This window comes from Chelonia mydas, chromosome 7 (assembly GCF_015237465.2).
Source record: "Chelonia mydas isolate rCheMyd1 chromosome 7, rCheMyd1.pri.v2, whole genome shotgun sequence".
Lineage (NCBI taxonomy): Eukaryota > Metazoa > Chordata > Testudines > Cheloniidae > Chelonia > Chelonia mydas.
Window position 1 is genome coordinate 90,068,146 of NC_057853.1, and position 25,634 is coordinate 90,093,779.

General features: G+C 41.2%; 1 protein-coding gene across 2 annotated transcripts in view; it reads left to right on the top strand.

The window, feature by feature from the left end:
* Positions 1–18,828, top strand: part of KIF20B (kinesin family member 20B) — a 75,612-nt gene extending 56,784 nt beyond the window's left edge. The window contains exons 28-34 of one of the 2 annotated variants that reach the window (XM_043551431.1): positions 4,023–4,148; positions 5,553–5,756; positions 6,983–7,051; positions 8,346–8,444; positions 10,232–10,379; positions 16,751–16,893; positions 18,550–18,828. In XM_043551431.1, the coding sequence (XP_043407366.1) occupies positions 4,023–4,148; positions 5,553–5,756; positions 6,983–7,051; positions 8,346–8,444; positions 10,232–10,379; positions 16,751–16,893; positions 18,550–18,627 (867 nt within the window). In that variant the 3' untranslated portion in view covers positions 18,628–18,828. The remainder of the gene's footprint in view (positions 1–4,022; positions 4,149–5,552; positions 5,757–6,982; positions 7,052–8,345; positions 8,445–10,231; positions 10,380–16,750; positions 16,894–18,549) is intronic. The other variant, XM_037904813.2, reaches the window with a different exon arrangement.
* The last annotated feature ends 6,806 nt before the right edge of the window (positions 18,829–25,634 follow it).

Sequence of the window (25,634 nt, forward strand, 5' to 3'; positions counted from 1 at the left end):
ACTTTCTGTTTTGGCCAGTGTCAGAAACGGAACAAATCCTGTTACAATGCATTTGTAAGTCTTAAACATGAAAAGTGGGAACTAAATTAGTTGACATTTGATGGCTGTTTGGTGATTTATTAAATCAATTGATGGGGTCTCAATCTAGTTTCTTGAGGACAGGTGTTCATGTCATAAACCACCAAGACAATTATCACCTTTATTGGCAGTCCTGCCAGAGAGGTTATGAATGAAGGGGTATGGGGACTGAACTCATTATACCTCTATTAGGACTGAACTGCATAGGCAGAATAGCATGAGGAAGATTAGGCTGCTTCTTCCCACGCTGTATGTGTTTTCTGGTACTGTGACAGTTTTCAAGTGCCCAGGACTGAATCACCTTGTTAACCACTCCTGTCTCCAGCTTGAGGAAGACTTTCTTGTGCTTAACTGGGTGTCTGTTCCTCAACACACCTCCAATCTGTTAGCCACCCAAACAGTTTCCTCTGAGCTATGCCAGCCCTTACTTTGTCTTGCAGGTTAACAATAGGTGCGCCTCAGTTCCCGAGCCCCTTTGAAGCATCCCCTCATAGCATTCATCCCTTTATCCGCTGAACACTCACAGTGCTACCAGGTCTGCTGTTCCCAAAGGAACAGGGTATTAACCAGCTTGCTTGATTCAATTCAGGATCAGCTCCTTATAACACCGAGTTGTATTTCTAGTTAAAACTATCATAAGTTTCTTGATTTTTTGATAATATTTAACAGATACTGAGGAAGGATAATGGAAACGGAAGGGGTACATATAAAACAAAATCAACACTTGCTTTCTGGAGACTAAACGAGCCCCCTTATAAAAAAATCAAGGAACTATAAAAAGCACCTTAATTTAACAGCTAACCTCCTGTCTAAAGCAGTCTTATCTTGCCCAAAGCCTTTTTGCAGCACTTCCAACCAAGGCTGGTTGTGATACTGTTTCATGAATGTAATCACACAGCCCGACTACTTCCTAGGTGCAGGATAACAGAGTGCTTTCCTTGCCGCCGCCACCCCCCCCCCCCCCCCCCCCCACTGTAGTCCAGTAAACGTTTGAAGTGTACTCCTAGAAAACACTCTTTTCCCCATGCTGTTTTTCTCTTCCTGATAATTCTTACAATCCTTAATCTGTGTCAAACTGTCTAGAGCGGCTCACAAGAGTGAGTGCTAACCGCAGGGTAGACTGTCAAGGAACAGGGCACAAACCCTAAACTGATTGATTGTATATTCTATAATTAGTTTTCACCGACCAAGTGAGAAGTGTGAACTCCTAAAGAACTATAATAGCCTCAGCGTGAAGTCAGACAGTCCTCTTTGGCACTCTGGTCTATCTTGCCACCCAGGCAAGCCTTCCTTTGTGGTAGATTGTCTCTTATGCCAAAAAAGACAGTAGTATTCCGGTTGCGCCCAGTACCAAATTTCTAAGTACAAATTCTTTTACTTCATAAATTCTCCCACTAAAATCAAAGACACTCTCTAGCCAATAAAATATCAACTTCTCCACTTATGAAAACCCAATCTCTGTAAATGCCTATTAGAAAAGTTAGGCTTCAGAACCTACCTAGATAGTTAACTAATAGAAGCTCTATACTCAAGAGCTGAGGAGACCAAATTCCCCCTCTAGCAGCTTCTGTAGGTCTGTGTGAATGGAATTCCAACTCAAGTACCTCTGTTGATCTGAACTCTAGCAGTATGGTGCAGAGAGAGTCATGGTCCTACAGATAACTAGGTTCCAAAGCATACAGGATTTATAGGATAAAACCAGTACTTTAAATTCCACCTGGAAATTTACTGGACAAGTGTGCAACTTGCAGAGCATTAGTGTTGCATGACAACCTTGGGATTATGGACCCTCATCTGGAAAATGGAAAGTATCTCTAAGCTCACACCCCGTGCTGTACAGTTTTTCAGCATCTGAGTGTATTCCCTTTTAGTTTACTTTGACACCTCTATCAATGACATGGCTATAAAAGACCAGACCAGTGGTCCATCTAGTCCAGTATTTTCTCTTTGATGTTGGCCAGCACTGGCTGCTTCAGAAGAATGTGCAAGAAATGCACTAGTGGGAATTTCAGAATAACTTAGCCACAGGGGAAGTTTCCTCTTACATCCATGTAACAGGTTTAGCAACCACCCAAGAGCCCCCTTGTGGCCTGGGGTGCCTCTGCAGTGCTCTGCTAATAATTTCTCCCTCAAAAAGCTCCTTATACGGACTCCACCCGCTTTTTCTAAGGTCAAAATACACTCCAGATCCTGGACCACCTGGGTAGCTAAAGAAGTGTACTTCAGCAGGGATTCCCTGTTGGTCTTGTTGATACATTTTGGTATCCAGACAAAACTCAACCAATACAGTTTCGTTCATTGATCTGGTCAAATTTCTGGTGTGAAGGAAAGCGGTCAACTCTTTGTGTCAGAGAATGCCTCACATGTTTGTACAGTGTGCAGCAAAATGGTGTCTGGGCCTCAAGGTACCACGATAATACAAATAATTTATTGTAATCACAAAATATCTTTGCCACCCTAGAGTTTCTCCAGGATGGCTGGCTAGAATCCTACAACCAGGCATCTTTAGAAAAGTGGATTACATCCCTAGCAGCTTTCTTTTATGCAGGCACATTGGACTTCCCAACTGAGTGCCCTCGGGTACCAAGATTCATCAGAACTCCCAAATTAGATAAACCTGGGGTCAGCTTTTATAGTTGCCATTACTTCTAAAAGACAAATTTTGAAATTAGTTCCTCAGTCTATACAAGAACCACTCTATCTTAAGGAAAAGGTTATTCTGATAGCTCCAGAAACCTTTGGCCCGGGGCAAGTTCTTGTTCCCACACTTCATAGGAAATAGTTCGCCCATCATTTTTGTTCCAATCTTGAACACCCCTTTGGAAGATTGTAGCATAAGAAGGTATTCCTCGCGCTCTAAAGATGATATATCTCAGGCATGCAGCGTACATATGCCAATTGTACCCTTTTCATGGTTACATCCAAAAAGCCTTAGAACCTCAAGGTTGCCGCAGGCAAAATGGTAAAATCCTGCACCAGTTGGCACACTACGCATCTGGGAAACCATTCACTGAGGGAATCAAGGTTCCCTCCAGTGGCACTGTGGGAAGAAAGTGTCTGAGCCTCACCTGGGGGAAACTTGCAAAGTAGATTTCCATACCTCTGCAGAGGCATCCGTTGGTACAAAGGTGCTACTGGTTTGTTCCCAAATAATTCCTCAAGTTACAAAGCTTTCACTTTATATCGTGGAAACTTCATGTTCCTTCCTATTTCTGCCTACCATAACAACAAATAGTTTAAATTCTGCTTTATCCTACTACTCGCTAACCCTCTCTTCTTCTGTGCATTGCTGCTTGCTACTGCCCATTTGGTGTAAATGAGGAGTGAAGCTGGGCAGCAGAATAAGAAATTTCTTACCTGATTATTTTCTTTCTGTTAGCAGCTTCTAGTTCATTGAACCCAATCTGGTAATTTGGTAAATGATTGTTACACAACTTGTAAAAATAATAATAATTTTTTTTCTGTGAAGGGAGACGCACACATACAGTTGCTCTAAGGTTAGTTTCAGAAATTTCAAGTTCTTGTCTTATTGCTATTAATTGGTTGCTGGCGTGAATCTGCACCTTTGGAAGAACTTCTCTGGTGGCCTGAGCTGAAGAGCAGGACTCAGTCCTGGACCTTCCAGCAACAACATAAAACCACCTCCAAATTCCCCAGGTGGCAGTCCATTACCCATTTGTTATGAATGAGGAGAGAAGCTGCTAACGGAAAATTATCAGGTCTGAATATTTTCATGGTATAGTAATAGTGAAATGTTTCTTACAAAAATAAGTAGTTTTGGAGATTAACTGCATGGGTCTTTTGAAATGGTTTAATATCTTCCTGCACAAACATTCATGAACTTAAACGTATTGAGCTTTTATGTTGGAACACATAGGTAGCTCAAACATAATTCTGAAGCTTACACTCTAACATTGTTGTGACTCATTCTAAATCTTTTACAGTTTAAGGAAAAACAGAGAGAGAGTAATCCTATAGCTGGACAAAGTATCCCAATAAGTTGCAATGAAGTTAAAGACAATCTATTATCACAATGTCCAAGCAGTGTGTCTTCATTAGATGAAACTGAGGTTGGTATATAACTTTCTTTTAGGTGATATGTGGTGATAAAGCTTTTGTCTAATAGACACAATAAAGCTAAAGAAATTATCTGTATAATGTTTTAAAATAGCAGTTCTCAAACTGTAGTCCACAGGCCTCTTCCTGGTGGCTTGCGGAGAACTGACAGGTCACTTGGTGCTGGTTCTTTGTTTCTAGCTGCTTCAGGGGTAACCAGGCTTTTCACTAATGCCTGTGGCTGTACTGACAAAAGCAATAAGAGCCATGCTAAAGGGAGGGAGAGATTGGTGGTGGGCAGTCTCCTGGATCTGCCACAGACTTGGTGAATCCCATTACCCCTTTGCATGTTTATAAAAGAAGTATAATACCTACACTTCATGGGATCTAATTAAGGACCGACTGTGTTTGCAAAATGAGTGAGTCTTAGATGAGACTTTTTTTTTTTTTTAAGGCACTTTAAATGGGCTACACTTAAGGCAAGTTTGATATGCCTTCTTTAGATCCTGTGCAGGTTTATAAGATGGACAAAAGTCCCAACTCTCATTTAACTTGACCTTTTAAACTGCCAACTCTTTACTAACATGACATCTACATAATGAGTGATATCATTATAGATCCACCCCTAGAAATGAGAAGGTGCAGGGATTCTTACTAGACTCCTGTTCCTGGATGTGTGCTCCATCTTCTATATCAGCTGTAAGTTAGGAACCCTAGTGGGAGCTGTTAGAAAGAAGGAGTTTTAACTTTCTTCCTTCTTTTCCTCAACCTCTGAGCTTTCTTGCTGCTGGAGGGCAGCAAGTTCTCAGTACCCTACACCTCTACCATCTTTGCTAATATAGAAGTGTGGAAGGGTCTGCTACTCTATCCCTTCTCTAGCCTGTTTTCAGCTTGTCCTCTCCCTGAATAGCTCCTGTCCTTGGCTAATTTCCAAGTAGCAGTAGAGTGAAACTGATGTGATTCTAATGAGCTTTGCTGCTGCCCACAGGATACTGAGCAGCAGCAGCACAAACTTTCCAATCATGTTACTTGCTCTCTATTGTTGCTTCGGAAAGCAGTAAGCAGCTATAAAGCAAAGCTGGAGTTGTCTGTATCCCCGAGGAGATGACTCAGTAAGAAAGCACTGCACTGGGTTCACATTTGGAAACTTATATTCGCAATCAGGAAGCCTAGAAACTTAATATTTTTTGTTTTTCTTTTATTTAAAAAAAAAAAAAAAAGAGGCTTACATTTTACAACAGTTGAAGATGTAGGCTCCCTCACATGCCATGGCAAGTTTCCCAAATGCCAATAGCTACTGAGTGTGTGTGGATCTTTTCTAGGGCTATGTTAACTTTTTATTTTTAATATCACAAAGTTATTTTAAAGCTTGTTTGAAAATATTTTTGTTCTCTTTAATTCACCCCATGTGTCTGCAGGACCATTCAGACATTGTTCTGGACTCTTCTGAAGTATCTACAGAAAACGGGAAAGGTAGCAGGTTTCCTAAACCTGAGATGGAGATTCAGTTCACACCTCTGCATCCCAATAAAATGGAAGTGAAACACCAGGGCAGTGCCTTACCAGTGACTGTTAAAATGCCCAAGACAAGAAGGAAAAGGAAGAGTAATGAGCTAGATGAGGTAAGTCCTACACTGAACACGAGCTTTTTAAAATTTACAGTACACAATTAGATCTATTACCGTGATCAGTTTTTGTGTACCTTACTGTACTGGCAGTGGAATCCTATCTTAAAATTGAAACACATTGTCCCTTGTGTATCTGATTTGTATTAGAGCCAGCTAAAAATATTCCTAATGGTATGTTTTGATATATTTAGCCCAAAACATGACTTTAAATGCATGTAACATATGTTAAAAGTCTTTGTGTACCATATAACTCATATTAGCTATGCTGAGGCAGTTGAGGGTGGGATTTCGGTGGGGAAATACAGTGGGGAAGTACAGTGGCGATTTAAAACTGTATGATACACACGACTTGTGATTAAATGTGTGGTAAGGAGAGGTGCTACTGCTTTGGATTGTTTTTTTGTTTGTAGCTCCTAAACTGTGGCTTTAAAAATATGTAAAGGGTATCTAGTGCTCTGGATGAGCATCCTTTGTGGTGGCTTATCTTTTAGGGTGAAACAAAAAATAAAAATGTTCTCCAGCTATGCAGATCAGCTACACAAAAATATCCTTTATTTTGTATAAGTATTTGACTCTGTCTTCATTTACTTAAGACCTGGGAGTGGTGGCTGACCGGCCTTTCATTTCCTGAAACCATCCTGCCTTTTTCCTTTTCTACTTTAGTCAGAAGCAATTGTAAAATAATGACCAAATGAAAGAGTCAGTCTGTTAAAGCTAGTGCCAGACTGTAATATGAGAGCCAGGCCACACACCCCCTGGGGCAACATCATGGTACCTGTCAGCCAGTGGCAGCCCTCTCTTGTGAGTTTGATGTAGGTCTATCTCAGCACTTCTAAAGAGTACTGGGATTGGCTGGTGGGCAGGAGGGGGCACCACTCATAAAATATGGCTGTGGGTGGAAGCAGGCTTTTTCCTGAAAAAAGGGAAAACTTTGTGCTTCATTAGAACCTTTCATCCAAGAATCTCAAAATTCTTGTTTCAGCACACTGAGAAATAGATAAGGAAAGTAGAGGCTTCAGTTCAGTGACCTTGGAAATGGTATTAAAAATCACAATTTCTATATTTTGTTGTTTTCAAAACCTAAGTGCAAAAAGTAACTGTTGAAGACTGTGTAACCGAACATTGAACTGGAATTCTGCATTATAAAGTATTTTGGGAAAGAGAATATCCACAATTGTCAATTAAAATGACTTCTGTTTCTTCAACCAATTTTCTTCAAGAGCAATATGCTTTCAAGCTGCTGGACAAGCAGATGTAGAAATAAGCATACTTCTGAAGGTCTTGGTCAGGTATTGAACCTATTTGTCTGGTATAGATGAGCAGGTTTCATCTAACATAGAGTTGCTGTAGATGAGTACTTTAGAGATCCTTTTATATGAAAATAGTCCCTCTTCATACCCCTTAGTGTTTAGATAAGTCACAATAACATTACAACACCACTGAACTAAAATTCATTCCTTCTAGGACTATTTTCTTATCTGAATTTTATTGTTACCTATTTTTTTTAGTCTGGACAATTTTCTATTCTAATATACTTCCAATTTTTTTCTAAATTGGACACAGACCAAATAGGAAAACATAAAAAAAAAAAAAAAGTCAGTCTTCAACAAACCTGAATATCCGAGTTAAAAGTACTGAATTATTTTGTTTTTATTTTTCTGAAACTTCCAAACCATGATTTTACAGACACAGGGTTGAAATTAGTGGATAAATGTCAGGCATAGCTGGTGGTAACGCATTTTCAGATTAGAGGAGGAGAAGAAGGAAAAAACTCCTTAGATACCTAAAAAGTACATGTATGAGGGTTGGTTTTAGTTGAGACTTTTAACAGGTTTAACATTTCAAATTAACAGTTTAACACAGGCTTCCATGTTTTTAATTCAGCAACTTCGTTCTTCACCTTATTTAGCCCTTCATTCCCTGCACAATTAGGTTTGCTTGGCAGCCCATGTACCTGAAATCACTCCTATGTGTTCTGTCTTTCTAAAAGAACCCAGCCACGAGTAAGTATTATCAAAATCCCATGCCAGGATTTTCAACTAATATATTTGATTATATCTTTTGGTTGGTCTGTCAGTGTGCAATCTTGCTTTACACAGATCTTGAAAGAAAAGTTTATTATACATGGAAGTGACATCACATCCCAAAATAGAAGATGCCATACACTGACAGCTCAACAATGGTAAAATGCTACCAACCTGAATTTACATCAGGAAGCTAAATTTACATTCATTTATTGAGTGACTTCAAACTTTAGTTTTAAGAAATTTGACAAAAGAACACCCATATAGATGAAATGGTGGAGAAGAAAAATAGCAAATGTCAGAATGGGATAACTACCATTATTTCCAGTTGCCTTTAATTCAGAAGATTTAAACTTTGATTTAGGTGTGAATAAGTACCGTATCTCTATTATGTACCACTCAGGAAATGCTGGCTAGTAGCTCATCAATATCTGACTATAGCAATTCAGATGTTGGCTGCTTCTTTAATACGCATAACACTGCTACTTCTCCCAGAAGAAATTTTGTAAGCTGAGATGCAAACTGCAGTTGAAGTTTAGCATATACTTCATTTTCTCAGGACCTTGTCAAGAGTGAAAACAAGAAAAATGCCACACCTACTGCTGATGTTAGTTCACCTATAAAGTCCAGTTCTGCTAAAATCAGCAAGAAGAAAATGGTTTGTTTTATTCTGTTCTTCAAGTTGGTTCGGACATTTTATGTGAATATAGATATATGCAAATAATTAAGAGGCTTTGAAAAGGAATGTTTTACTAAGCAGTATTTCTGCTTTATGTATATACTTGTCTGGCATCTCCACACCATCTTATGGTGCCATCCCATCAGATTCTGCAAGTGAGTCAAAGATGGTAAATCTGTATTAGGCAGGGAGATCTTTAAGGAATACCTCTGTTGCACAGCTTCTCTCCTCATTCATTACTCATGGGCTAATGCCCCTCACCTTGGAACTTGGAGGTGGTCCACTGTTGTTGCCTGAGGCTCCAGGGATAGGCTCTGCCCTTCAGCTCAGGCCTCTCCAAATTTTCTGCCTCCAGTGGTGGCACAAGTTGGTGGTTCAGTTTCTCCCAGCCACTTTGTTTTAAAACCTTTATTTGTATTCATTTTTGTGCAGTTGTGACTTTAATCTTCCTCCTCCTCCTTCCCTCAATTGGGTAAATAGCAGCATAATGTTTTCAAACACCTGGATCTGCAACTGGAGCACCACCTTTTGAGACTCCTCTGCCCCCACTGAGGCATGGCAGAGCTGTCCTGCAAACATCTGGCTTAAATCTAAGCAGTGCTCCCAACATGAGGCAGCCCTTACAGGCTTTACAGAGGGTGAATTTGCCCTGCCTGTGGCAGTCAGCTGACACATATCCCTGAGTACCTCTGATAATTTTTGTGATTCTTCTATCATTTTTTTCTGTTTATAAAATGAGTTTCTCTCCACTGTTGTTGTGCTAAGAACTCTCACAGACAGAGGAAAATGGTTGGCTAGATTAGTAATGATAGTTGTAATGCAGTATCATCTACAGTCCCAAATCACGTCAAGCTAGGAGCATTTGAGGTAGGTGCTGTGCAAAGGCATAGTTATACACAATCACACCTAGTCCTGGATTTGTGTAGACCAACCTTTGTGTCTATGTAGCAAGAACCCAAGATCCCCATGGACCCAAAGGTGTGCCTAAATGGATCCTATGGAAGAATCAGGCCCTAAATTAAGTCAAGAAACAACAAATGGGCAAACGGGAATGTTCTGTCCAGGGGAAACCCTGAAACTAACTAGACACAATGCTGCCTAATACCCAATAACAGTAAAATTGCAGAAAAATACCTTCCCTGAATCTTTTAGTCATAATAGAGCAGGTAAAAAAATTCCAGACAACTGTGATTTTTTTTTTTTTTTTAAGTTCTGCCTTACAATTGTTTAATATTGCTGAGTGCTATTAAACTGCCACCATTTCCCACCATATATCAGAGTGAAACAATCCATGTATGTCCCAATAATTGTTTGGAAGGTACTTTGAAATCCTCTGAAGTGCAACAAAATTGTGTGGTGTTAAAGCTCTCCTAGAGTAAGTCTCAATATGCACACAATACATGGAGTGAAATCCTGGCCCCTTTGAAGTCAATGGGAATTTTGCCACTGATTTCAGTGAGGCCAAGACCCCTGTTTTTTATAATGTTTATACCTTGGTGGATTTTTGTGTTGCAAAACATTGTTTTGTTAAACTCTGTTGCAGCCTGAATATTCAGATTGACTTTGCTATGCATATTAGTACATACACAAATGTCCTTAGTCCTCAAAGGAAGGGAACAGAGTTAGGTATAAATTAATAACTGCAGTCCATATGTAATGTTAAAAAGTAAAAATGAGCCATCTGATTATCAAACTTAATTTGTGGACTAAAAGATAAGTGAAATTGTGGTTCTCTACTTAAAATATTAACTAGTATTTCTGTTTAGATGGCCACTACACAATCGTTTAGAAAGGAATACCCCTTAAGAAAACAAGTATCAACTTCAAGTACAAAGTCAACTCAGAAAAAAGATGGAACCCTACAAAAGCTTGGAGATTTCTTTCAAAGTTCTCCTACAATTATTCACTCCAAAGGTTTGTATAGTGCAAACTAGAAGACCTCTCTTTTTCTGTGATTCCTATTAGAAAATGTAGAAAGGGGACAAGTGGCTAAAGTAATATATTGGCTTGCAAATGTGGCATAGTAAATGCTTCACAAATGCAATGTATGGCTATTTGTTCTGCAGCCCAGGTTCTTCCACAATTCTGGACATCTGGGCCACTCTCCTCTCTGCAGCTCGCAAAGGTTGATCAACATTTTGGCACATGGTCTGGCCACGCCCCCTCTGCTCCTGCTTGCTGCCAGTTTCTCTGCTGCCGCAGCAGTAAACAGTGGCAATTTCTTTTGCTCCTGCCCTTACTACTTCTAATTTAACTTTTCTGCCCAGATATTTGGGCAGTGGGGAGCAGTTGTTCTACTCCCTGGGTCAGTTAACCCTTCAGGGGTTTAACCCTCCCCGAGCCTCTGCTGCAGTGTCTCCCTTCTGGCTCCTCCGCCCCTCACAGGCATGGCAGAGCAGGCAAGAAAGTACTGCGTTAAATCCTAGCGGTGCTCTATATGGAGGAACCTTCCCAGGCTTGGCAGAAGCCAAACTGTGCCCAGTCTGCACTCAGCCTTCTGTCCCTAACTCCGCTAGGTCCCAGGGCTGTGAGGCAGGCAGGCAGGTGGAGTCCCCTACACACCGAGGCAGCCGCGAGTCCAACTGGGGGAAAATGGGCCAGGAACACTAGTGCAGAGGAAGGAGAAGCTCCAGATCCAGAAGCAAAGAGGACCCTGACCATCATCTCAGGAAGTAAGTCCACGGGGACCCCCTGCAGAATAAAGAGGGGAGGCTTTTTGGGCCACAACTCCCTCTCCTCCCACCTCAAGTCTTAAAGAGGGTCCTGAGCATTCTGGGGAAAGAAACAGGTCTTCTAATCAACCTCCCTCCCAAGTCAGCCAGGACGGCTTGGATAATGAATTCCCATCCCCCTCCCAGGAGAGGAGGATTCTGAGACAGACCTCTCAAGAGGGCTCCAGGCCCTAAAGAAAGTAAGCCACAAGAGGCCTCACCAAAGCCACAGAGACATTCTGCATTCCCAAAGCATGCAAATAAGATTACCCCAAAAAACAAACAAACAAAACCCTAAAAATGGAAAGCAAAAACCCAAATAATCTGGAGATACGAGTCCTTTGACGACGACGACTCCTCCTCCTCCTCTACTGAGGAAGGCAAGTTACCTGGCTGTGAAACTTGAACAGGTTCTTTAAGCCTCAGTGTAAATTTCTCCCCTCAAAATCCTCCCCTGAGGCTGCAATATCCCTTCACTCCTCCTTCGAAGAACCAGCCTGATAGGGGCAAGCCTATTAACAAGAGCAATCTCAGGCTCTATAAAATTCAAGAACCAAAGAGCTCTATTGCTGAGACACCACAGGTTGATGGTCCTGTAGTATCACCAAGGACATGGTTATTCCCTCCGAAGGGGAGTTCTACCCTAAGGAACCCATGGATAGAAAGATGGAGCCCACTCTCAAAAAGGGCTCTGAAGCCACCTTCACCACCTTCCTGAGTGTCCCTAGCAGCAACCTGCTTTGCAGAAGCTTCTCATTTCTGACTGAAAGCTCTCAAAGCCTTAGGGTGATCTCTGTCCTTAACTTCGGCTCCACTTTAAAGAGAGTCTCTCTAGCAACAACAGCATTTGTAGCTGAAGCCTCAGTGGATGCAATGAGGTTCTCAGCCTGAGCCCGAGCCATGGCTTCCACCTCATTAGCCAGGTACCACCTATGGCTTTGACCTTGGAGTGTGGATATTCACTCTAAGCGGCTCCCAAGATTGGCCAAGTTTACAGGCTCCCTCCTTTAGGAAAAAAGCTGTGATACAGTGGTGTTTAACAATGCAGAAAATCCAGACAATCTCTCCCCTCACCACTAAGCGCCCTTGGGAGACACTATAGACCGGCCTTCAAACAGAGACGCTCCTTCACTTGTCAGCAGAGAAGTGCCAGCAAAGGGGCAACAGATTCCCAAAGGGACAACAGTGGAATCACAGTCCAAGGGGAAAGTCCAGATGAACGTCAGCCACACACAAATCCACTTGGACAGATCACATAAGCTTCCTCCCAGAGCTGAAGCTAAGCGGCAGGATTTCCCATTTCCTAGCGGAATGGTTTTCATACACCACTGACAAGTAAGTCAGGGAAATAGTGAGCCAAGGATACTCCATCAAGCTGCAGGCTCTGCTCCATCTTTTCCTTCTTGCAGTCACCCAGCTTCAACGACCCTGTAAAACACAATCTGATCCACAACAAAATATATCCGCTTCTGGATATGGGAGCTATAGTGTTCCCTCAGAAGAGAGATTCCCCAGGTTCTACTCCATCTTCTTCAATGTACAGAAGTACAGGGGGTGGGGAGGTGTCAGAGCCATTCTCAACCTCAAAAGTCTCAAGTGGAGGAACAAAATAAAGTTTCAGATGGAGACCCTGGCTATGGTTTCATCCTTTCCCCAGGAGCACTTGTTGGCTTCAGTAGATCTAACTGACTCATATCTCCATATCCCCATCAGACTGTGCCACCACAGGTTTCTGAGGTTCGCCTCCAGCAGGAAACATGATCAGTAGCGAGTACAGGTCAAGTAGGAGTGTTTGTTCCCCAGGGTTTTTAAAAAGGTGGGGGTGGCAATAGCGAGACTCAAGTTGCAGGGAATTCAACAGTACCCTCGATGACTACATGATCTGAGCTCCATCACAGTCAGCAGCGCACAGGATTTTCCAGGAGCATGTCTTTGTCAGTGCCAATAGAAGTTCTCTGGTTCCATCCAGGAATTTGTTTTCTTGCTCCCGAGTTGCAGGAGGCCTACCATAGCACTATTCCTCCAACTGCTGTGACTCCTGGTGTCGTGCATAGGGATCACTCCATGGGCACAATCACACATTAGTATGAATGCTTGAAAACTTCTAAAGATGTGGGACCACACCCAGAACATCAAGTACAGGTTCTTACACAGATGTTCGACTCCTTATAATGTTGGTTGCCCTATAACAGGTACTGCAAAAGCATGCCCATCTGTCTTCCAGATCCTTTAGTCCTTGGAACCAATGCCAGCCTGGAGGGCTAGGGAACTCATTTGGAGACCCAGGGCATTTAGAGTGAGGAGGAAAAGGCTCACAACATAAAGCTCCTAGAGCTGAGAGTAATTAAGCTAATTCTGCAAAAGTTCCAGCCCACCTTAACGAGGAACCATTACCTGATTCAATCAGACAATATGACTACAGTCACCTATTTAAACAACCAAGGAGGAACAAGGAGTCCAGCATTACACGCAGCAGCAATGGAAATTAATGGGGTGGGTGGAACAGTTCCTCCTTTCCCTCAGAGTGATCCACATCAAAGAAACCTTAACCAAAAGGCAGACTGGCTCTGCCAGCCCAGGATTAACAACTCCTAGTGGTGCCTACATCAGGAGGCTTTCAGTTTTGTTGTTCAGCTGTTGGGCCTCCCCAACATGTTCGCAAAATTGTATGAGATGCAAAGAGGCCAAAATACTTCACAAGGGAGGCAGGCCCCAGATCCATGGGAACAGATGCCTTACCACACAGTTGGCCACAGGGCATACTTTACACATTTTCACTCTTTTCCACTACTGGGAAAGGAGGTCCAAATACTAAAACAAGAACAGTCAATGATAATACTGATAACTCCTCATTGGTCAAAGATTTTGGTTCTCAGACCTGTTGGAGCTGAAACTTAACCTTCTGTGGAGATCAGATGTCCTCTCATAAGGTCCTCTTCTTCATCCAAACTCAAAATGGCTTCAACTAATAGCCTGGCTATTAAGAGGGAAGCACAAGAAGGTCTCAGTCTGTCCACCAGTGTCATTAAAATATTGCTTTAGTCTAGGACAGTAGCCGCACTAAAAGCGTACTCTTCTCTCTGGTCTAGATTCAACAAACTGGTGCCAAGAGCACAATGCAAATCCCAGAAATCCAGGAATGCCAACCATTCTGGACATTCTCCAAGAAGGCATAGACAGAGGCCTTCAGCCCAGGACCATTGCGCATCAGATATCTGCTCTTTGTAGTGTGTTTTATTTGCAGGATCCTCTGACTCCCTGGCAAACAGTCCACAGGTAACCAGATTCCTTCAAGCAAAGTAGCCAGATCTACACTGGGATCTTCTGCTAGCTTTGAAGGACCGGAAGAGCCATCCCTTCAAGTTTCTGACTTCAGCGTAGGCCTTTAATTTATCCACTAAAGCTGGTTTCTTAGTAGCTGTCCTGTCTGCCAGGCGAGTATTGGAGATGGCAGCAGTATCTATAAAAAACCTTACACATGTTCCATGAGTACAAGTGGTGCTTTTGACACCAGAATCCTTTCTTCCTAAGGTAAATTCCTCCATCCAGACTTCTCAAGAAGTTGTGCTTCCATTGTTCTGTGCAAAACCACAATATCCAACTGAAAAAGGCATGGCACACCTTAGGTGTCAGAAGAATGTCAAAAGTCTATCTGAAGTATACAGAATCTATGAGAAAATTGGGCTCCCTATTTGTGTCTTTCGATCTGAAATGCGAGGGACTCAGAGTCTAAGTCCTGTTGTGGGAAGCCTACAAATCGCCAGAGGCTTCTGTCCTAGCAAGGATCAAGGCACAAGATCACAAGGCACAAGATCCTTAACACCCTCAAGAGCAGAACAAGCAAGTGTGTCACTTCAGAAATTTGAAAGCTGCCACTTGGTCTCCAGCATTAAGAACTACAAGGTGGACCTTCTGTCTTCTACTGAGGCCTCCTTTGGCAGGAAAGTGCTGCAGGTGGTGGCCCAGAAATAATACAGACTCTTGAACAAGCTGACAAAAAGGGGAGTATTTCTTTCCTATCAACTTTTGTTTCATATTCCTCCCTACATCTCTTCACCGCTTGCTACTCCCCAAACATCCAGAAGTGTGGGAGATGCTGGCGAGCAAAATAAAAAAATTCTTCTCAGTGATTTTCCATTCTGCTAGCAGCATGTCCCACAATATTCCCCACCCTGGACCGCTCATGAGTCAAGGTTGAGATATGGAAGGGTTACCATATGTCCATCTTCTTTGGTCTAATGTACATAGTTGTTTTATCTCTGGAATATTTGTTAATGTTCTGCAAATTTTATAGTTTGGGAGTAACTCGTCTGGCAGCAAACAGAAGCAGAGAAGGCATGGCCTGACCATGCAGTGCCAAAATGCTGATCTGCCTTTGTAAATTGCAGAGAAAGGAGAGCAGCCCAGACATCCAGAATTGTGGGAGATGCTGCTTGCAGAAAGGAAACTTTTGGTAGGAAATTTTTCTGTTCTCTTGAGCATACTTTATCAGTCTATTCTAAGTTTGGCTGTGTTGGATGTAAATGGAAAGCACAACTATTGTTTTATTTTAGCTTTTCTAATTTAAAAATAGAATTACTCCCCAATAAAACATCATAAGATGAATAAAATATTTGCCATTTTTTATTGTTGTTGCTATAGTAGTTGTGATCAATGCCCATTTTATTAGGCACTGTACAAACAAAAAAGACAGTCTCTGCCCCAGGGAGTTCTCAATCTAAGATTCAGTAAAGATGTAACAGGTAAACAATAGGGTGGGAGTGCAAGATTATAACTAGGCTTGGAAGAATTAGATTTTTATCGATAAATGTCAGTAAACATTGATTTCACTGTACACATGCAAACAGACAAAATATTTCTTTTGCTAATAATCTAAATTTACAGATAGACAAAATAAGAAAAATGCAGCTTGAGAACTTACTAGAGTTTGATTTTAAGGATATTTACTATTATATTTTGATGTGTGACCTTGACAACTTGTGTTTGAACAGTTATAAACTTTTAACTTTTTGTACTCTGTCTAATGTCATTAAATTATTGTCTGAGTCCTCTAAGGGAATTTTTTTGTTTAAAAAAAAAAAAGCTTTAAAATTGATAACAGTCTAAATTGGAGAAAAAAAAAATTCTACATGTGCATAAATTTTGTCAAAACAATAAGTCACTATTTTTAATTAAGTTTATAATAGGGCATGATTCTGATCTTTATTTCACCTTGATAGATAAGAGTAATTTCAAGGAAGTCAGTGGGATTGCTGTACAATTGATAGCAGAATCAAACTCCAAATCTGTCCCTTCCTAGGAAGTAAAAAAATTACTTAATTTCTTAATATGGCCTAATTTATTTGGCACACGCAGGTTTGCTGTGATCCATATTTTCTAAATCTCTTTTCAAAATCAAATGTGTCTGTATAGTAAAGCAAGGTTTTATTCAAACTATTTCCTCTTTAAAAAACCTTTTCAGCTGTGATTAGAGGAGTATATTTTAGCTTTTTAAATATTCCCTTGATTCCTTCTAATTAATGCTCTTTTTGTTTAAAAATAATAAAATATTGATTAAAATAAAATGTCTTGCAGCAAAGAAGCTGATTGCAACAATAAGCTCCCCCAAATCTACAGAAGTGGAAACTCACAAAGCAAAGGAGCAAAAGCCGAAACGAACCAAGCGAAAGCTGTACTCAACTGACATTTCCTTTCCTTTAGACATTCCTGGTGACGTGGTAAGTGACATATTTTCCACACATGCTGCAGTGAGATAAGTTAACGGCTTTCAGAAAGCTGATTTAAAGGGACGGAGTCAACCTGAGATCTATTCAATTTACAAAAATGAGTTAAAAATTGTGACGTACTTCAGTTCCTCCCTGACTCCACTTTGCCAGTCTTCATGGTTTTACAACTGCATCTTCTTTTTTCTCCTCTTGTCTCTCCTCTCTTTGCAGCTGTTTGCACGACCTGTATAAATGGGAGAAGCTGAGTTGCTCTAGAGGGAACATAGTGAAAGTGCTGCCAAATGTACAAACTGACCCATTCCTTTCTCTAATCATAATCATTTTGGTGGGGGCATCACAAATGTTTTCAGATATTATAGTTAACAAGAAGTGATTTTTTTTTTCAGTTGACTGCATCTATTTAAATGTAAAAGGAAAATGATAAATGGAAATGGATACCTATGTAACTAATTAATGAATAAGGAAAATACTTGATTTAAACCCTGAGGATGAGATTCTGTGGCGCATCGCTAAGAGTTGTAGCACAGAAGTGGCAACCAAGGGAAGTGGGGAGAGGTGGCTAAGGTGTCTTAAACCACCTGTTGTGTTGTCCTGATCCTGGGCTACTCCAGGGCTGGCGAGTCTCCTGGTGTAACTTAGCTTACACAGGACTACAGGCCTGTCCAAACTATGGAAGTCTCCTGTAGCTGCCCTATGATTTGGAGCTATACCTAGAAGCTCCACTGCCTTGCATGCTGGGACACCACACTGACACATCCCTCCTAGTGCAGTCCCTGACATGTCCCATGTGCCAGGGCTTGCAAGAGGGTCCTTGGAGGATAGCCTTATGGCTCTCTGCAGTTCTTGCACTGGAGGAATACTCCACCAGCTAGAAGCAGAGCTTTTAAGAACCCTTTATTCTGCTCTGGTCCTTTTTCCCATTGTGAAGGGGCCAGAGCAGGAGTGAGGATCTCATTCGTATGCCTCAATCCTACAAATTCCTATGCAAATGAGTAATCCCATTAATTCTAGTGAGAGCAGTCTGAACGGGGGAGGCACAGAAACCAGACTGCATAGGATCCAAGTTGCTGGACAAGCCAGGGAAGGTCAAGGGAAGATTAAACTTTTATTTTTGTTTTGTTTTACATGTTGTATGCAGTGGTGGTGTAGCCAAGTCAGTCCCAGGATATTAGAGAGACAAGGTGGTTGGTAATACTTCACTCACCTCATCTCACTTTTGTTTTTACTTCTTTACTTTTTATTTTGGTCAGTTAGTGCTAGAAGTTTAGGACTGGAAATTGTTTCCAATCAGAATGGTTTCACAATTTATTCTCCCATTAATTTCTATGCAAACATAGTCTGACACATCGTAGTCCTTGCTAGGATTTTTTTTTCCCATGAAATTTATGTGGAGCTCTGTACACTGACCTAAGGCTACTATGGATCCCTTTTTTAAAAAATTCAGTAGCAATATTGTGGAATTTATTATGAATATAGCTCAGGGGGACACTAGAAAAGTGGTGGCTGTTTTATGCAGCTAACTGCATGAACACAGCCATCTGCGTACAGATATCTAGAATCATCTATAGAGTGACATTGACATGATTCCATATTAAACATTTATCTGAGGAAAAGCAAAAATAACTTTCAAAATGTCTCTTTTTTTAGATTGCTATGGATCAAAAGGAAAAGGAAAGTGATCATCTAATCATCAAGCGACGACTGCGGTCAAAAACAGCAAGATAAATGGTCATGTAGAAGCATGTTTATATAATTCTTAATCAGGTCATGTTTCTATTGTATTATTTTCAGTTGATTGTATATAGTTAAAACTGTAGATCCTTTATTATACTCTCATTGCCGCTGTATAGTTTTTCCTTTGTTTTAAACCTTCAGAAGTACTGTATAAAACTGTGAATCCATTAAAGCTGAAATGTAGTTTAAAAAGTTTTTATATCTGATTTGTTCTAAAATTTGATGTCTTTTTAAAAGGGTTCAGGAATGCCACTCTTAAGTGAACATAAGAACAGCCACACTGGGTCAGACCAGTGGTGTATCTAGCCCAATATCCTGTCTTATGACAGTCACCAATGCCAGGTGCTGCAGAGGGAATGAACAGGCAGTCATCAAGTAATCCTTCCCCAATCACCCATTCCCAGCTTCTAGCAAACAGAGGCTAGGGACATTTCAGAGCATGGTTTTGCATCCTGCCCATCCTGGCTAATAACCATTGATGGACCCATCCTCCATGAACTTATCTAGTTCTTTTGTGAACCTTGTTATAGTCTTGGCCTTCACAACATCCTCTGGCAAAGAGTTCCAGAAAGAGTTTGTGCGTTGTGCGAAGAAATATTTCCTTTTGTTTGTTTTTAAACCTGCTGCCTATTAAGTTAATTTGGTGACCTCTAGTTCTTGTGGTCTGAGGAGTAAATAACACTTCCTTATTTACTTTCTCCGCACCCGTCATGACTTTATAGACCTCTGTCATAGCCCCCTTTAGTCATCTTTTTTCCAAGCTGAACAGTCCCAGTCTTTTTTTTTAATCTCTCCTTATTCGGAAGCTGTTCCATACCCCTAGTAATTTTTGTTGCCCTTCTCTGTACTTTTTCCAATTCCAATATATCATTTTTTGAGATGGGGTGGCCAGATCTGCACACAGTATTCAAGATGTGAGCATATCATGGATTTATATAGAGGCAATTGATATTTTCTGTCGTCTTATCTATCCCTTTCTTAATGATTTCCAACATTGTTAGCTTTTTTGACTGCTGCTGCACATTTCAGAGAACTATCCACAATGACTCAAACATCTCTTTTGAGTGGTAACAGCTATTTTAGACCCCATAATTTTATATCTGTAGTTGGGATTATGTTTTCCAGCGTACATTACTTTGCATTTATCAACACTGAATTTCATCTGCCATTTTGTTGCCTAGTCACCCAGTAACTCTTTGTAGCATGCTTTGAACTTAACTATCTGGAGCAGTTTTATATCATCTGCACATTTTGCCACCTCACTGTTTGTTCCTTTTTCCAGATCATTTATGAATATGTTAAACAGTACTGATCCCCGTACACTGAGAATTGTCTTCTTCTGTCAAATCGTTTGTGGGAATATACTTAGTATAATTGAATGTTTTGGAAAAAAAATGAACAAAAAGGTTCTGTATGCTTAAATAATTTTAAGAGGTTTGAAAATATTATGCCTGGAAATAAATCAGATGCAGGAAAGTGGAGATACAGGGCCTGGTCGTCTTCACATTTTGCATGATGCTACTTTGTTGTTAGCTTTGTTTAATCTTTCTTTTAAGAATGCTAGACAATTTGTAGACCTGATATTTTTGCTTTAAAGATTCCTATCTTGAGTCACTGGCTTTGAGGTAGTACTTTGGCAATGAAATCTATTTAATCCAAGAGAGTTATGCTTATATGTAGCGTCTGGTTTACAGCAATGACTTGCTTCTGACCAAAGCTTTCCACTTAAGATGATTGGAACACTAGATAAGCATTTCTATGGTGTTCTTCACTGTAGCATCTGAGTCCTTCTCAAACACCAATGAATTAAGCCTCACAACACTTGTAAAGTAAAGAGGTATTATTGTCCATATTTTATAGACTGAGCATAAGTTATCCTCCCAAGAGAGTCGATGGCTGACTTGTGCATTATTTGCTCTACCTTCTTGTCCTCAGCTTTCTTGATGGCTGATTATCTTTTCTAGAATTAAGACAAACTACATTTTTATATCCTCTGGTTTCGCTATATTGGATGTGCTTTGTGCTATAATTTCAAGATGAACACATGAATTGCTGTCTGGCTGTGATGATATACAGGCACGAGTAACTGTCCTGTCCACTCTGCAAACTTATTAATACAGCTATATTTCTTTCCTATTTGTTTCAGTTAATCTTGGATGATATTAATGGAATTTTGATCAGGAAAGTAAATAAGTTATTTTTAATGGAAGTCATATTTGTCCACTAATTACTTCCTTCCTTGTTGTTGTTCTTTATAGTTGCTCTTTAGAGATGGTTTAAGAACATCTCTGGTGTGGAATGGCAATAGGATGTACGATGTAAATCTACAGAGCTGTGCAAGTACCCCTTTCCTGTATAGTTGTAATACTAAAGGATTTTATAGCATTTTCAACCTTACATACCTTCCTCCTTATTTTGAATTTGTTATATTGTGCATAGATGAGGGAGGGAGAAAACATGATTGTGCGCTATCAGCCGTTTTAACCAAGGATGCGTGTGTCAACTATAGCTGGGAGGTCAGTGTGAGTGGGCTTTGAATGTTGATCTTGGCTTAAAATTTTTAAGTGACATAGGGTCCTAAATCCCATAGATTTTTAAATGAGACTTAGGAGACTAGTGTCTGTCTCTTGGCAATGGCACTAAGTGCTTATTGTAGTAAGAAGAGGGCCTGAAACATAAGCCCATGTATTAGAGGCCTGCTATGAGGCCTGAGGCCTGGGCTAAAGTAGTCAAAACTTTGCTGATATAAAGTAAAGTTAGGTTGTGAGCAAGAGGCAGGCCCTGCTCACAGAATCTGGCAAGAACAGGGCTGGTATTGCAAAAAAACCACATGTTCCTAAGAAAGGGTAGGCACAAGAAGATATACGCAAATACGTTCCAGAAAGGTGGTACCAGAACACCTCGATACCAAACACATTCCCCAAAGATAACAGGAACACATTTAAAGATCTTAAAGATAAGGTCAGGATGACAGCATGATGGATAGAGATGTTTTGATCAAACCAGCATGTACAAGGCAATGGGTGGCACCCTAATACTCAGAGGGTGGCACCCTGATACATTAGGGGCAATACGCAACTCCTTTGTATTGGTGTATAAAGATGTATCTCAGAGGGAGTGTCTTTGGCCAGCCTAGGGAGCAGTGGAAAATCCCGCCACTGACTGAGCTGCGTTGTCATGAACATACATGTCTTAGTATCCTCGTAGAGTCTGCCAGGGGCTGTTACCGTGCTTCGTTGACAATAAACCTGGCCAGGTGCCTTTGCTGAAAACCAAGCCTGTGGATTTATTGGGCAGTTTAATTGAGGTCTGCTATCTGCGCAGAGCTGGGACAGCACACTGAATTAACTCACATGCAGCCAACATCTGACCATATTGATGACCCCAACGTGATTCTTGCACAAAACATAATGGATGGTGGCTGTGTGAATGCTATGCTACAATCGATACCAACAACACAAAAAGAAGCTGGGCTAGATTGGTACAAAAAGAATTAATGAGGTAGTACAAATACAAGATGTGGTATGTGCCCTGGGATATTCCAATTTTTCCGTACATGGAACCATTTGTCCTGGAATCAATAGAGGATTTTATGTGCAAGTCACTAGCACAGTTCAAATCGGAACTGTTACCTTTTGGCTAAATATAGTGTTAGCACTGCCACTGAAATTATTGCTCCTCCTAGAAACCTACAAGATTTATTAATTTAATTGTTCCCCCCAGTGGAGCAATTACAATTGGACATACATGATTTGGTGGCAAGAACCAAGGAAGCCTTAATACCCATAGCTCATCTTATCCAACAACAAATAGAAGAAGTAGAAAGTGTGCAAAGAGAGGTGGAAACACCTCGGTGGGCAATCCTAGAGGACGTTACTCTCCACACAATAGTCAGGACACTTAGGGCTTGTCTATGCTTACGTTTTATAGCGCTCTAACTTGCTGGCTTAGGGGGGTGAAAAATCACCCCCCTGAGTGCAGCAAGTCTGGCATTTAAAGGGCTAGTTTGGACAGGCTCCAAGCGCTGAGAGCCGCGCTCCCAGCGCTCTGAGCTAATCCCCTCGTGGAGGTGGATTATCAGGAGCGCTGGGAGAGCTGTCTGCACGCAACCACACTCGCACTTCAAAGTGGTGCCACGGGAGCACTCCCGCAGCAGCGCTTTGAAGTTTCCAGTGTAGCGATGCCCTTAGTGTAATGCTGATGGGAATACAAGCCATAACAAGAACAGGAGGACTTGTGGCACCTTAGAGACTAACAAATTTATTTGAGCATAAGCTTTCGTTGGTTACAGCTCACTTCATCGGATGCATGCAGCGGAAAATACAGTAGGGGGATTTTATATACACAGAGAACATGAAACAATGGGTATTACCATACACATTGTAACGAGAGTGATCAGGTAAGGTGAGCTATTATCAGGAGGAGAGAAAAAAAACATTTTGTAGTGATAATCAAGGTGGGCCATTTCCAGCAGTTGACAAGAACGTCTGAGGAACAATGGCGGGGGGGATAAACATGGGGAAATAGTTTTACTTTGAGTAATGACACATCCACTCCCAGTCTTTATTCAAGCCTAATTTAATGGTGTCCAGTTTGCAATTAATTCCAATTCAGCAGTCTCTCATTGGAGTCTGTTTTTGAAGTTTTTTTGTTGTAATATTGCCACTTTTAGGTCTGTAATCGAGTGACCAGCGAGATTGAAGTGTTCTCCAACTGGTTTTTGAATGTTATAATTCTTGATGTCTGATTTGTGTCCATTTATTCTTTTACATAGAGACTGTCCGGTTTGGCCAATGTACATGACAGAGGGGCATTGCTGGCACATGATAGCATATATCACACTGGTAGATGTGCAGGTGAATGAGCCTCTGATAACGTGGCTGATGTGATTAGGCCCTATGATGATGTCCCCTGAAAAGATATGTGGACACAGTTGGCAACGGGCTTTGTTGCAAGGATAGGTTCGTGGGTTAGTGGTTCTGTTGTGTGGTTGCTGGTGAGTATTTGCTTCAGGTTGGGGGGCTGTCTGTAAGCGAGGACTGGCCTGTCTCCCAAGATCTGTGAGAGTGATGGGTCGTCCTTCAGGATAGGTTTTAGATCCTTGATGATGCGCTGGAGAGATTTTAGTTGGGGGCTGAAGGTGATGGCTAGTGGCATTCTGTTATTTTCTTTGTTGGACCTGTCCTGTAGTAGGTAACTTCTGGGTACTCTTCTGGCTCTGTCAATATGTTTCTTTGCTTCAGCAGGTGGGTACTGTAGTTGTAAAAACTGTCTCTGTCTGAGGGATTGGAGCAAATGTAGGTAAGTATAGCCGTCAGTAGGTTTCAGGTTTAGGGTGGTGTTTATGTGACCATCGCTTATTAGCACTGTAGTGTCCAGGAAGTGGATCTCTTGTGTGGACTGGTCCAGGCTGAGGTTGATACTTACCTACATGCCTCCAGCTTTCATCCAGACCACACCACACGATCCATTGTCTACAGCCAAGCTCTACGATATAACCGCATTTGCTCCAATCCCTCAGACAGAGACAAACGCCTACAAGATCTCTATCAAGCGTTTTTACAAGTACAATACCCACCTGCTGAAGTGAAGAAACAGATTGACAGAGCCAGAAGAGTACCCAGAAGTTACTTACTACAGGACAGGCCCAACAAAGAAAATAACGGAATGCCAGAATGATAGTGAATTATAGAGCCCAGAGAGTGGCTGCACTATAAACCCTAGGAAGAGGGTTGCAGAGAACTGATGATGAGAGCCTACTTGAGTCAAGCTTACCACAGGGCTGATGGTTTACAGAATGTGAGGTCTTTCTAGGTGAAGAGCTCAACAAGCTCTACTCTGTTCTCCCCTTCCAATTCTTCATCTTCACTCATCTTAGTTTTGTCATAGTTACTATTTCACTTGTTGAATACGGTAACTGCTATTCAGATCCATTTTTTCATGCTAATTGTAAAAGAGGCAGATAATTATGAGAGAGGTGATTAGAGAGGCAGGATAGTCCCATGATTAGGGCACAAGCCAAGGCCTTGCAAGACCTGTGTTCAGTTCCCTGCTCTGCCATAGCCTTCATTTGTGAGCTTGGGCAAGTCACTTAGTCCTCTCTGTGCCTCAGTTTCCTTCCTTGTGGGTGTTGAGACTAAAAAGACATGAAAGATTGAGGTGCTACAGTGCCGGGGGCCATATAATACCTTAGATAGATGCTAGTGGCAGCCACATCACAGAAAATCTAATTTGTCTTACCTCCCTGTCAATATGGGCACTCTAGATACCCTTCCAACACATCCAAGTGGACAATCAGGCCTAGCCCAGTGACCAAATTGACAAGCTAGTGTAGACTACATCTAACTTTTTCCAGCTCTGAAAGTTCTCAACTGGGGAAGTCTCCCCTGTGTGCTGTGAGGAGGAGGAACTCAGTGCAAAATTGGCTACTCCCTGACTGACTTAGCATTTAGCCATATTAGTGTTGTTACATCATACAGTCTGGAAACAATTAGCAAGGTGAGAGACGCTTATTTTACTGCATGACTTCTTTAATTCTGTCTTGTTTGTTTATTTGTTTTTGGTTTAGAAATAAAATCTAGTGCAAGGACATAGTGCAGGAGATGGTATCTTTCAAACATGAATCAAACCTCTTAAGAGCTTTTAATCTGTTTCATAATATTTCCAGATCTGATAGATACCGTGACACATTCTCAGCATGTATGACTTAAGTGTTTTAGGGTACAGTGTGAATGTATGCACCACACTGTGGAGGCCTGCCACACAGGGCTGAGACTCTCAAACTAAAGGTTCAACTGTATAGAGCATTCACCCATACATTCCTCTTACAAACCTTGCCTGCATTGGGGCTGGTTTCTTTCCCTTTTAATTAGCTTCACATCTTTTGCCTTTTAATTTTATTGGATAGCTCTTTTCTATTATGGGAGTGAAAATAGGAGCAAAATGACCTTTTCTCTAACTTTCATTTTATAATTGATATAAATCTTGCCCGTCACCTC